General features: G+C 42.7%; 2 protein-coding genes across 9 annotated transcripts in view; one reads left to right on the top strand and one right to left on the bottom strand.

Annotated features, from left to right (window-relative positions):
* NSUN6 (NOP2/Sun RNA methyltransferase 6) overlaps positions 1-14356 on the bottom strand; it is a 306108-nt gene that overhangs the window by 124282 nt on the left and 167470 nt on the right. The window lies entirely within an intron of this gene.
* The window catches only part of CACNB2 (calcium voltage-gated channel auxiliary subunit beta 2), a 369559-nt gene that overhangs the window by 243708 nt on the left and 111495 nt on the right, over positions 1-14356 (top strand). For 6 of the 8 annotated variants that reach the window (XM_045787501.2, XM_045787510.2, XM_045787492.2 and 3 more), the window contains one exon: positions 4044-4163. In XM_045787501.2, coding sequence (XP_045643457.1) covers positions 4044-4163 — 120 coding nt within the window. Of the gene's footprint in view, positions 1-40; positions 3232-4043; positions 4164-14356 lie in introns of those variants that run through there. The other 2 variants (XM_087857647.1, XM_045787524.2) reach the window with 1 other exon arrangement.

Genomic DNA, 14356 nt, shown 5'->3' with positions numbered 1-14356 from the left:
AGGGGGAGTGGGAGAGGAAGAAGCAGGCTCATAGCAGAGGAGCCTGATGTGGGGCTCAATCCCATAACGCCGGGATCACGCCCTGAGCCAAAGGCAGACGCCCAACCGCTGTGCCACCCAGGCGCCCCAAGGGTGACACTTCTTGTGCAAATATTTGGCATAGATTGGAAAAAGACAAAAACTGAAGAGCAGATAAAAAGCATGAGTTAGGGGCACCTGGGTGGCTCAGTCGGTTCAGCGTGTGCCTCTTGATTTCGGCTCAGGTCATGAGCTCAGGGTTGTGAGATGGAGCCCAATGGGCTCCACGCTGGGCATGCAGTCAGCCTAAGATTCTCTCTCTCCCTCTCTGCCCCTCCCCACCACCTCCTCTTTCTCTCTCTCCCCCTCTAATATAATAACAATAATAATAAACATTTTTAAAAAGCATGAGTTAATCCAATTTAACTAATTTTCCCATAAACAAAGCACACATACTTGGATTTAAGAGTTCTGAGGATAAAAGTGAATGATTGGAATGAGTTTTGGTAGACATCAGGTTGCAAGTTACATTTTGCAGCCGTACAATGAGGAATGAGAACATTCAGGTATAGAAAAGGAAATATTTGTAGCTGAATAGGTGAGGTACCAGCAAGGACAAAAGTACAAAAGACGAGCTATTCCCACTGTAGCAACCCAAGAGATCAAGAGTGCATCTGGTAATGAACCTGTTCTAGAGTTTCGAATGGACTGCCAGCTGTTCCCGACTGAAGACTGCTTGAGGCAGAATGACCCAGAAAGTCCATATGGTACCAAAGGCAAAAGCCTAATTAGATATATTACTTCTGACCGCATAAATCCACACTCCAGGAAGGAAGCAGATTAATTGCAATGCACATGTGGAGAGGGTGACTTTCAAAAGCACAAGAACTCTGGAGGCTAAAACATGCTAGTCTTTAGTAGTGGGTGGGAGAATTTAAAGTGACGGTTAGTTGTGTCTCTCTGAGAGGGGGTCACGTAACTTCTATAATGAAAAGATTTTGCCCTTTTGCTATTTTGATTACAGATACAAAGAATGACGAAAGTAACGTGGCTCCTTCTATAAGCTACATTACACATCAGTGGAGAGTCGCTTCTCACATTGTAAAAGAGCCAAAAGTTAATATATTGTTGCAAATACTCAAAAGATCTTTGCCAAAAGTCACTGTAGGTTTTTTTTAGGTGCTTTATTATTTAAACCTGGAAGCAGGTCTCAACATGACTGTGCAATGAAAAGCTACAACTGATTATTAGCAAAGGACTTTTTCAATCTTATTTTGTTCAAAAGGGAAAGGGATAGCAGACAATTATGTGTGTTCGGCCCTTCATTTCCATATTATGGGGATTCTTAATGACAGAAACTTTGTATCCTCACTGAGGTGTGAACTGAGCCTTCTGAAGAGTGATTGGGTTTAAAATGCCAACACATGTGACAGTGGGGCCTGAGGCCCTTTGCGGGATGGACTTGCACTTCCTGGTAGTTTTGTAGTGCGCTGCTACTCTCGCTATGAGAAACCCTCTGGGAAGATTAGGGATCCCCTAGGGTGTGTGTTGGTGGGGAAAATTCCTATCTCCCTTGTCAATTTTATTGGAATAAAAAATTGCAGCTCATCTTGTATCCCCCATGCATTTTATATTCACTTCATAAGACTATAGACTATTGATTTATGATACGATTAAGGTGCATTCAATCTGTAACTTTTATTCGAAAGCCTCCATTCCACTGTATTTTCTAGCATTTACATCATGAAGATTGGTCTTAGTCCACAGATGAAAGGAAGAGGGGAGGAAGGAGGAATGAAGGAAGAGAGAAAAAGTAACAAAGATTTTCTTAAAAATGCCTCTCGTTTGCATGAAACTGCAAAGTAATCCCCTCCCCACCACGGGAACAAAACTGTAGTTTGGAATGCAGTGATGGAATTTTATGTTTTCTTTAAGAAATCTAGAAGTGTGTATTTCTTCATAAAACTTTAACAATGTCATCCTATTAGTAGAGAAAATAAGCGTCTTCTCAAGCTTCAATCACCCTATTTATAAGAAGAACTTGGGCTAAATTATTCTGTAAATCTTAACTCGAGCTAATTAATCAACCAAGCTTTGCAATTTCTTCATAGTTATTGTTCTGACAATTCGTACTGTTATTTATTCTAAGGACTTTTTTTCAAACGGTAGTTTCTCAGTTGGAGAAGCAGTTCAAAGTCATTTTGAGCTCCGTTAAACTCACTCCTTAGAGCTGTCATTACTTTCAGGTCCTAATTAAACGGGCAGATCCGTCTCCTGCATCTTTGGGAAGTCACAAGCAATCAAGAGCAGGTTGATTTATGACCGATGAACATTTTTCATTGATTTCTACTGCCCAATAACCTGTGTGTAATCTTGTTTATCTTTGAACTGGCTTATGGCATAGGATACACTTTCCGCAGCAGGGTAATGGAAAGGGATCATTAAATGAAAAGATTGCATGCTTTGTCTCTGAGAGAATGTTTCAACTGAGACAGCAACATGACAGACATACCATGTGCCTGTTACTATAGAACCGAAAAGCCCTTTCCAGCTGTTTACACTTCGGATGCAAAATGGCAATTTGACATAGACTAACAGTGTGATGTAGGCATCTGCGTAAAAAGGCTACATATGGAGCATGCCCAGTGCGGTGAGTGCGTCCTCCGCCCTCCCCCAGCAGATCTCTGAAGATAAGGCTTGAACTTTGCACTTGCAAATGTCACTGCATACGTTTTGCACTAGGTTTCTTTTTTTTTTTTTTGTAAAAGGTTCTCTTACAACTAATTTCCTGTAACCAAGCGCAGAGAAGAGAGTATTTAGAGTGATAAGATGCATCAAGTTTAGAACGAGTTGATGCCTGTCTTTGAATGCACTTGAAGTGTTCTTTATTTTTAAAGCAATATAAGGCATTCGAGTGTTTGTTTCTCCCCCTCCCCACCACCCCTGGAATGGGAAAATAAGAATCTCCTTGGATCGGAGTCCTCCGGGGTAGGGAGTGAAAGCCCCGGAGGCAGGAAGGGACGGAGAAGAGGGGCTTGCCCAGAGCATGGATAGGAAAGGAGCCGGGGCGCTCCAGGGCTCAGCGCGCACTGAGGATCTGTGCCCGGGGCTGCAGCTGCGGATGAGAAAGGCGCTGTCTGGCTAATGAAGGCCACCTGGATCAGGCTTCTGAAAAGAGCCAAGGGAGGAAGGCTGAAGAATTCGGATATCTGTGTAAGCTCAAGGGCTTTCGTCTGGGGGAGACTATATTGTCGCTGCTTCTGCTGTCCTTACAGTGAGTGCTGGCAGGGGCTCCTGTGATTTAGTAATATGATCCTGATTGCAAGAGACGGAGCGAGGGAGAGTCCTATAATTTTCTGAGCTCCTTTTCCTATGTTGTGATTTATTGCCCAAGAAGCTATCCTGGGCAGGTGTTTTCTTTAGGCAGCTTTTATTAAACGTCTATTTAAAGCTGTTGAAAATGTGTTGCTTAAGGATAGAGGGAAGCTGGCTGCTGTTTTCTTACAGTTTTGTCACTGAAGGTGTCAGGTGAATGGAAAGGTACAAAAGGATGCTTAAGGTTAAAATGGGAGTCATGGCAGAGAATTCAAGTTTATAACTCGTTAGACTTTCTTTTATGTTTTTTTAGTAGACGTATCTTCTTTCCGGTTGTAAATACTTGCTTTAGCATGTCGTCTGTTCTTGAAGCCATCCTTGAAACCCCTCTATGCCCTTCAGCCGGGCACTGCACCACGGAGCTGGTTTAATTATAAAGGAACTTGTCCTGGCTTCCAGAAAGGATAGTCATTGGAACATGAGCCTTGGAAAGGAATGGTAATTTGGTAGGCACAACTGTCCTACCTAGGGAATGGTCTGCAAACAAGAGCACGGTGTCTCTAGATGGCTTGCCACAAAATGGATTAATTTCTCCTCTTTTCAGGAATTTATAGCAGAATCTAGGAAGCTAAGTGCTGTTGTCAATGAGACTTTTCCAATGCAAACATCATAGATGGAATCTATTTTAAAATGCAAATTTTTCTCTCAAGGGTTCGGCAGACTCCTACACCAGCCGTCCATCCGATTCAGATGTTTCTTTGGAGGAAGATCGGGAGGCAGTGCGCAGAGAAGCAGAGCGACAGGCCCAGGCCCAGTTGGAAAAAGCAAAGGTAAAACCATTTCTCCTCTGCCAAGCTCTTTCTTTGCCAGGCTTGCCGGGTCTGTGATGGGCCACCTGTGGAAGTTTCTTTTAAAGCCTATGTTTGGTCTCTTACAGTATTTCATTGTCTGATTTTAAAGAAGTGCAGGAAATGGAGTGTATTTGATTTCCTTGACAGAGAAAGGAAGTGGGATATGTAAGAGTGGTCTTGGCTTTTATGTTGTTTTGTAATCCAGCCGACTCATTTCTGTAGGTGGCTGGTTAGACACACAGAAAAGGATCCCCAAATCTACAAAGGGGAAAAATCTGCTTCTAATAACAGAATGATTTCACTTCATTTTTCCAGTAAGCCATTTCTCTGCTTAGAAAAACAACTTTCTTCAAGGTAATGTGTATTTTCTCAGGCTCGAACAATATTTCCCCCAAATTTTACTCCATAGGTGTTTTATAGTAGTATTTTCTTATATTGAAAAAATGGGTTGCATTATGCTTCTCAAAAAAAAGCAATAAAGGATTTTATTAGTTACAAATGTTCCTTCCTTGAATATGTTCTTCCCCATCCTATAATAAAGTGTGTATATATGGGTAGGGCACTGCAAATCAGATACAAAATCTGTAAGTACAGTATTTAGCCAAGATGGTGGTTTGTTTCACTAATTATAACGATGTGAATTCTTCTTCCCATGCAGTCATTCGAATGGCAGCTATTTCTAAAAGCATAGGTTGTTGTTCAAGCTTCCGGTACCTTGGTTTGTGCGATCTGGGTAACTTTGAAATGAACACATTTCACATGGTTGTTGGTTTTCTTTTGAAAAAAATTGCTTTGGAAAAAGAATAAGTACTGTGTTGATCTTGCTTAAAAAAAAAAATCAAGGGTGGCATTAGGCACTTTTGCTGGCTGCTTCATCTCTGAGATGAGTAAAATCTCTGTGTGTTGCTATGGGAATTGTGGCTTGGAGATTCTGGCGTGAATGCATGGACGGCCCTTATGTAATATTCATGGCCCTCTAGCCCAGCTGCCATAGTAGTTTACAGAGGAACTGCCAGGAGGCCTTGACTTTTAAAAAGCAGTCTTTCCATACATCAAAACACTGTTCTCACCTCAGCTGGCAGGGAAGTCATTTCCAGATCTGACACCGTCTTGACTGCAAGACAAGTCATAAACAGCGGGAGTGGGGAGCTGATAAAGCAAGATGTGGCCTGGTTGCCATCAACTCATCAGCTCTACCAGGCTTCACCCATTTAAAACCTGATGATGAGATACTGTAGGTGAAGCTGGAGGACATTAAGCTCAGTGAAATAAACCAACCACAGAGGGATGAATTCCACTTAGAGGAGGCATCTGAAGCAGTCCCACTCCTAGAAGCACAGAGTGGAATGGTGGTTGCCAGGGGCTGGGAGGAGGAGGAGGAGGAGGAAATGGGGAGTTGCTAATCAACAGACAGAAAGTTGCAGTTATGCAAGAGGAATCCATTCGAGAGATCGGTTGTACGACATTGTGCCTGGAGTGAACACGACTGTACTTTGCACTTCCTATGTTAAAAGGGTAGATCCCTTGTGAAATGTTCTTACACAATAAAAAAAATACATAAAATTAAGTAATGGAGAAGATGAAACAACGGGTGTAGGACTAATGAAGTTCATGGCCACAGGTTTGCAGTGGAGCTAATCTATGTCGTGATTGAGATTCTGAATTCTTCTGTATTTTGCACCAGGGTGCAAAGAAGAGTCTGGAAGAAAGTAACAGTCTGTGTTCCAGAAATAAGAGTGTTTTATTTGCACTATTTTATTCATGTGATTTTCACGTACCAAAATTAACCAGTTTCTCAAATTCGTACCACATGATTGTACAACCCACTGTCTTATCGGTTTGGTTTACAAAGTCTTTAGTTAATCTGATTGGGGGGTTTTTGTCCATAACTGTGTGTTGTAAGTCCAAGTGTGTTGTAAGGTCAAGTGGCACAGCTGCATAGAAATTTTAAATATCTCTTAACCAGCATGGACCAAAATCCTGTTTCCGAAATCAAACCAGGTTCACGTTACTTGTCATACAGACTGAAAAGGTTATCATTACAAATAACATAGAAGAGGAAAGGAAAAAGGAAGAGAATTTAAAACAAAGGCAAAACAATTGAAATGTTTCCTCTGTTTAATGAAAATGGTTTGTTTACATCCACTTTTCTTCCTTAAAATTAGGTTGATATCTTTTTCTTTTTTAAAAGATTGATTTATTTATTTATTTAGAGAGACAGAGAGCGCATGAGCAGGGGGGAGGAGCAGAGGGAGAGAGAATTTCAAGCGGACTCCAGGCTCAGTGAGGAGCTGGACGTGGGGCTCGATCTCACAACCCTAAGCTGTAAGATTACCAAGAGTCGGACGCTTGACAGACTGTGCCACCTAGGCACCCCATTAGGTCCATATCTTAAGCCTTTGATATATTCAAATGAGTTACAGTAGGATAACTGAGAATTTGAATATGTCCCGAAAGATTATGGAAGGACTAGGATTTAAGTGTATGTGAAAATCATGACTTGGTAGGTCTGGTTTATTAATTCCAGGACCCATGAAGAAGGAATGCAAAAGAGGGGTTGGAGATGGCTTATTTATTAGCTCATTGGGGGTTTTTTGTTTGTTTTGTTTTTTTAAGGTTTTATTCTTGGGGTGCCTGAGTGCTTTAGTCGGTTAAGCATCTGCTTTTGGCTCAGGTCACGATCCCAGGACCCTGGGATCGAGCCCTGCATGGGGTGGGGAGGAGTCTGCTTCTCCCTCTCCCTGCAGCTTTGCCTGCTTGTGCTCGCTCGCTCTCACTCTCTGTCTCTGCCAAATAAATAAATAAATCTCTCAAAAAAAAAAAAAAAAGATTTTATTCTTAAGTAATCTCCACACCCAGCGTGGGGCTTGAACTCACAACCCCAAGATCAAGAGTCGTGTCCTTTTCCGACTGAGCCAGCCAGGTGCCCTTCATTAGCTTATTTTCTCTTTCCCCTTCCACCATGCCTTTGTGTCAGTACGACTTTGTGGGCCCTATTTTAAAACGAAGCTTTTAAAGTTTAAAAATACATGAATTCATCGTTTAATTTTAGATAGTTTAAAACACTTTGCACGACCATCTTGGAAGAATCCAAAGTTTTCCACATTTCTGTTGTAACCATCATAGATAGCATCCCTCCAGCAGGAAGACTTTCTCAGTGGGGGCTGTATCTCACTGCCCCCACAGATCACGTGCAGTAAGATCACTGGGAGAATGCCTGGGATAAACCTCAGCGGTACTTTCAGATCCGGGCCCTGTTTAAATGTGAACTGCATTACCCATTAATTGCCCTCAAGAACAGGTCTGTGAAATAAGGTGATTGGCAAGGAGTGAAACTAGAGAGGCTGCCTTTTGAAATTAAGTGACCTAAAAAAGGTACTATAACCAGGCGCCCTGTGCTTCCAGTAAAAGCCAGTACTTTTCACTCACACTTTGTGATGGTATCTCTTCAACTGGTAAACTCTACAGTGAACAAATTATGTATTAATTTTCAGGCAAAGAAAAATCAGGTGATCTGACCTGTTTTTTTTTTTTTTTTCACTTGGTGTTTTCATCCGAAATGCTTGAGTTTTGCCATACTTTGCAAACCTTGCCTTATTAAACTGGTGCTCTTTGATTTTTGCCTTCAAGACAAGTAATACATGGATTCAATGTATTCCCATAGTGATCTTTTTTAAAAGACTGCTTTATTGAGGTATAATTCACGCAATTAAAGTATACAGTTCGGTGGGTTTTGGTATATTCACAGAGGTGTGCAACCATCATTACGATCAACTTTAGAACATTTTCCTTGCCCTTTAAAGAAATCCCATGTTCTGAGATAGCACTCGCTCCTTTTTCTTCCCAACCCCCAGTCCTAGGCAACCACTCCCCAATTTTCTGTCTCTGGAGATCTCGCATATAATGGCATCATGCAATAGGTGGTCTGTTACTTCCTGCTTCCCTTAGTGATGTTTTCAGTGTTCATCGCGCTACAGTGTATGTCAGTCTGTCCTTTTTATTGCCCAATAATATTCCAGTGTGTGTGTGTAATAACATTTATCCATTATCATCCGGTAGACATCTGGATTGTTTCCACTTTGAGCTATTGTGAATAATGCTGTGATGAACATTCACGTACAAGTTTTTGCGTGAGCATGTTTCTGTTTCTCGTACGTGTATATCTAGGAGTGAAATTGCTGGGTCATCGGACCGTCTTTTTTTTAATTGAAAGAATAACTTTTTTCTTTTTGCTCTTACTCCCCGGAACTGATCCCTTCTGCTCTGTGTGCTGAAACTCTGAGTTAGGAAGTCCGGATGTGGAAGGGATTGGAGCAGACATGAAATAGGTTCAGGGCAGTTTCTTAGTAGAAGGGATTACCATGATGTTTTATTTTTTTTAATTTTATTATTTTTTTAATGTTTTTTTATTATATTATGTTAGTCACCATACAGTACATCCCTGGTTTCCGATGTCAAGTTCGATGATTCATGAGTTGCGTTTAACACCCAGTGCACCATGCAATACGTGCCCTCCTTACTTACTACCATGATGTTTTAAATCAACTGTTCTCTCATCAGCGAAGGTCTCCTTGTTAAAGAAATTGTATTGGGCACCGCTGCAGAGTGCATGGGCTGCAAGGCCAGGGCCACAAAGAAGAATTAGGAGGACTGCAGAAAGCTTCTAGGGAGAAAAGTCTTTGGCCAAGAAATCATGCCATGTGGGAGTCTGGAGCATCGGGTTGGGGAGACTGCCCCCTGCTGGTGGGAACGGGAAGTCCTTCCAGAAGGGACATGGAGCTTAGCTGGTAAATAGAAAGTGGCCAGTGGCCTCATAAGTAAGGTAAGCAAAAGCCAACATAAGGAAATGGTTGGCAGCAAGAAAACATGGAACCTTCCGGAGACAGTACGTTTTTGAGATCTTGCCAACTTGAAAATGTCTTAACTCTAGCCTCGCATGTAATTCATAGTTTGGCTATGTATAATATTCAGGTGTGATAAATACCTGTCATTGGGGTTTTAATGTTGTTGTTTTTTTTTTTTTTTTTTTTAACTTTCTGCCATACATCAAGGACTGCTCTGCCTTTGGTATTTTGAAATTTTGCTTTGGCGCATATGGCTCTTCTTTCTCGTGCCCGGCTTCTCCTATGAACATTCATCGTGAAGGGCCAGTCTCTTCCGTTCTGGAAAGCAACCAGTTTTTATTTTGATCATTTTCCCCACTGTATATTTTTCTCTTTCTGGTTCGCCAGGTTGTCGGATCTGATTACAGCTTTCTTCCGATTTTTTCTCTGTTTTACTATCTAGTCATTCTCCCCTCATCTTCAGACCACCCGTTGAAATTTTTATATTTGACAATTTCTGACTCCCAAGAGGTTTCTTCTCATCTCCCCTTCTTCACTGTTCTTATTCCGTGGCTGTAATATTTTCACTTACATCCCATGAGCTATTCATTTTAATTTTTCTGTACTTCAGACTTTTAAAATTTGGTATTATTTTTACATACTGGAGACTTTCTTCAAAGATGTGCTTTTTGGCTGTCTATAAGGTCATGCTCTTAATTATGTATAAAGCCCACTGGAAGCTCCCAGTGCACTGGCAAAGCATCTTAGCTGTTGGTCTTTTATAGGTGGTTGGGGAAGAGGGGATGGTCTTCCATCTTGTCTGGTTCCTGTTCCCAGACTAGAGTCTCCAGCCTCTTGGTACTTGATGTTCTCACTCTTTTCTACTCTGATAATTGCCACTGTCACTTTCTATAGTCTACATTTTTGTCGACTCTCCTCTCATTTCCTGTTCTTTTTGTCTGTGGGTTTATACTTTCTCAAAAAATATATATATTTTTAGGAAGAAGCATATGTTCAGTTGACCATGTTTTATTCCCCCATATTCATCAGTAAACATGCTGTATAGAAAAGGGAAACGTTTTTCTCCTATTGTCTTAGTCCATAAAAGCCTGAGACATTGAGAGAATCTGACCCAATTAGAAATATTCCCTGAACCAGCCTTTTCAGAAGAAAGAAAAAAACATGAATATGTGTACTCAACCTTCAGCCTGAAAATGACCTTTTAATTCCAAAAATGATAAACGTGTATTTAGAAAATGTGTCTGATTGAGTAAATTTTGTGGGAGATAGGAGAGTTTATGTATATGCCTATATTGCATATTTTCTTAAACCTACCAGAGAGACTATTAGAATCCAGAGAACATGTGGCAGTATTAAATGAGAAAGCTGCTCATAGGAAAAAAAACAAAAACAAAAACGTGTAATTGGTGAAAATCCAGCAGAGAGCGCTCATCATAGAAAGCACAAATATGATAGACATAGACATTCTTAGGACAATATTTTAGGCTAAAATTATTTTCCTATCATTGATCTCAATGCTGTCTTTTAATTTTTGCTTGGAAAAATTGTCAGCTCTCCTTGACTCACAGTAATTACCTTCCAAATAGAACTAGAAGACCGACTAAATAGGTCTGATCTCCAGTAGCCTGGGTTAATTTAAATACACATCGGCTTAGATTGCCTTTTATTTCTACCTGTAAGAAATCAGAAGGTGTGTGCCAGCCCCCGCACCTGTGCTGGGCTTCCACATTAACTCGTGCGTGCGACTGGGTAGTTATGGCCCTGGTCACCGATACTGCAATCCTGTTGATCTTGCGTGGTAGGTGACAATAATAGAAATAACAGTAATGACAACATTTATTGCAGGAATCACTGTTCATGATAGACACTTGGAAAGGCAGAAAAGGAAAATGCGGGGTGCCCGGGTGGCTCAGCTGTTAAGCATCTGCCTTCGGCTCAGGGCGTGATCCCAGCGTTCTGGGATCGAGCCCCACATCAGGCTCCTCCGCTGGGAGCCTGCTTCTTCCTCTTCCACTCCCCCTGCTTGTGTTCTTTCTCTCTCTCGCTGGCTGTCTGTCAAGTAAATAAATAAAATCTTTAAAAAAAGAAAAAGAAAAGGAAAATGCAAAGCTGTGTGTCTTCAGAGCGTTTTGAAGTACTTTGGTGCAGTTTTGACCGTGAAGTTCATCCAGCATTGGATTGGTGCCTGGACTGCCTTTGACGTCAGACAAATTCTCCTTTGTTCTCTCCGTTAGCTTTTGCCACAGAGCAAACTGCTGTTGTCACCTTAACGTCCCCACCATTTTTCCTCAGGTCCCAATTCTCTTCTGTGCTTCGCTGGCCAGTTGGCAGGTTGCCTGGTGACGAGGTGATCTGGGATGGCCTCCTGCAGGTGTGTAGGTGGGCAGCTGTCAGCCTGGGGGCTCCTTCTCCTCTTCTATGTGGTCTCTCCTCCCTCAGCAGGCCGGTTGTCTCGTTCTCATGTTGGTTTCAGGGCTACAAGCACACCGAGCGAGCACAAGCCCCTGTGGGGAATATTCGAGTCCCTTCTGTGTCCTGTTTGCTGAGACCCCATTGGTGACAGCATGCCACGTGGCTAAGCCTGGAGTCCGAGTGCGAGGGCATGACCCCAGGACCTGGATTTGGTGGGCGAATGGTTGCAGCCATTTTCCACAGGGTCTGCCATCTTTGTCTCCCTTGCCATTTTGGAAAAAGAGATCCCTCCTTATTGTAAAACGCTTGTCTTCCTTCCCATCCCATCTTTCACTTTCTATTAGTGCCAGCCTTCATTAACCCCAGGTTCTGTCCCCCTGTTTCCAGTTCTTCATTTCTTCTGAAACTCTCTGAAACTCCTTTCTGTCTCTGTCTCTCTACTGATAGTGACTGAACATCTCCAGTGACCTTCTAATCAAGCCAGTTGCCCTTTCATCAGGTGTCCCCTGGACTTCTCTGTAAGCCTCACCCTGGTTTTCTTCCCTACCACAGCCCCCTTTCTGGCTACAGCACAAGCCTAGTTCTACCACCTCTCTGGCTCCTTGTCTGTCTCTTTTGCTGCGGCTTTTATGGAAGTCCATCCGGCCACGTGCTCCGTGCTCAGACCTTGACCCTGTGGCTTTCACTGCTTCAGGCATGCCACTGGCTTTCAAACTGATGGGTTTCCCAGGAGCTGCCGCAGAGGCCGGGCTGTGTTCTGTACATTCCTTCTGGATTCGGCCAAAGCAGCTCCCACCATTCATCTGACATACTGGGACTCCTGGGTAGGTCTTACTTTGAATACAGAGCTTCGCCTCCACAATGAGCTAGCTTTATTTATTTATTTATTTATTTATCTATCTATCTATCTATCTATCTATCTATCTATCTATCTATCTATCTATCTGTCTATCTATCTATTTTAGAGAGACAGCACACGAGAGAGTGAGGGCTGGCTGAGGAGAAGAGGGGGAGAGAGAATCCTGAAGCAGACTCCCTGCTGAGAGTAGAGCCCAATGCAAGGCGCAGAGCCCGACCCGGGGCTCAATCCCAGGACCGAGATCATGACCTGAGCCAAAATCAAGAGTTGGCTGCTTAACCGACTGAGCCTCCCAGGCGTCCCCTCCACAACGATTTTTAAAACCACTGCTGTCTTTCCCCTTACTGTCTTGCACTTGCCACGTCTTCCACTTTTTGCCTGCTGCTCTGCCCCAGCCTCTCTCCCTAGTGTTAATAATGTCACATCGTCTTCTTTCTGGCATCCTTATCCATTCCCCCCCCCCCATTTAAAATTGAGCTTCCCACTTTTTTCTTTCAATCCCTTACTTCTCTGCATTTTCTGACTTCTGTCAAGGTTAACTTCATCCTCCTGAGTTAGTCCGAGGGTTGGCAATTTTTTTCTATAAAGGGTCAGATAGGAAGCATTTTAGGTGCCTCAGGTCTTGTGGTCTGTGTCACAGCCTCACAGCTCTGGGAATCCTGGATTCAGATTCGTCTCTGCCGTGGACAGGCTGCTTGACCTTTTGGTAAGCCGTGCGTGAAGCTCAGTGGTAGCTGTGGTGATCATTGCATGAGCTGGTACATGTCAAGCCCACGGCTCTTGCCATCAAGTTCAGTGTCCGCTGGGGAGTCTGTATTAGAAGTTACAAAACCGCTCTTTCCATTTCTCTTTAATGAACACCATACATTGTTTGGTGACGATCGTGTTTAAGTTACTCATTTCTGACGCGGCGGTGAGTGCTGTCTGACCGGTCAGTAGCCCCCCTGCGTGGGGAGGGATGGACACTCACTCTATCATGTGATATTTACAGCAGCTCATGCATAAGGTCAGAGGGCATCCCCTCCATCCCCATGACCGAGACCCATGTCCTGTGTCCTGAACTAGACTTTGAGCCCCTGGAGAATAAAGGTGTTCTCTGTGCTTCATCTCACTGGTACAGATTCCTGCCTTTGTTATCAAGAACGAGCTAACATGCCCTCTTGCTCTTTTCACATCTTCTCTTCTAACACCTGAGTATTTTAGGGATAAAATTACATATCGGTCTGCATGTCTTTATGGTTATATTGATCTTGGCAATCGACCTATGAGTGTGGGTAAGAGTTACATGTTTTAAAGACAGCCTGATACTTTATCTAATTCAACACTCTTGGAGTGGGTCTATGGTTTTATTCATGGGAGATCTAGAGGGCTGAAGTTTGCCCATGTTTAAAACTACACTCTTGTGCAAGAACCCTTATAAGGACTGTTAACATAATACAGACTTCTGGCTATTTCAAAGCCATAAATGGATTGGGAAGGATTATTATAAACTTCGCAGCTCAAGCTTTTTTTTTTTTTTCTTAGAGAGCTGTAACTGAACATCTTTGTTGTATCATTATAAACACAGCTATAAATACATGATTTTTCTCCTTTTTCTTTGCCCGATTTGAATGGGGAACACACAAAGACCTTTATAGGCTGCTTAAAGTCATCTTCTCTCTACTCTTGAGTTTGGCCCCAACAGCTAAATGAAAGATGATGGAAACTGTGAAACAGTAGAATTTATTCAATTAGTGAACATTTGACGAGTGCTTATGCTGTTGAGCTAGGAGCTAGGAGAAGGGAAATCAAAGATGTGTGAGATGTGGTTTCTCCCTCAAGAAACCCATGGTCTAATGATGATGCCAGACGCGTGTCACTGACTGAGAGTAATGTGTTAAGTGTTAAACTAGCAGCGATGTGAGCCAGGTGCTGTGAGGGTGGTGAGCAGGTGACCCTCAGTGCTGGTGGGGGGTGGGGGCTGGAAGACACAAAGGGGGGCAGTTGGGATTATAGATGCCCCCATTGTTATGTGAATGTCTCTTTGGAGGCAGAACCTTTTGCTAACCCCTAGCATG

The sequence above is a fragment of the Ursus americanus genome, chromosome 31, assembly GCF_024610735.1.
Source record: "Ursus americanus isolate L20-20 chromosome 31, mUrsAme1.1.p, whole genome shotgun sequence".
Classification (NCBI taxonomy): Eukaryota; Metazoa; Chordata; class Mammalia; order Carnivora; family Ursidae; genus Ursus; species Ursus americanus.
Note: the sequence above shows the minus strand (reverse complement) of the source record. Positions and strands in the feature narration are given on the sequence as shown.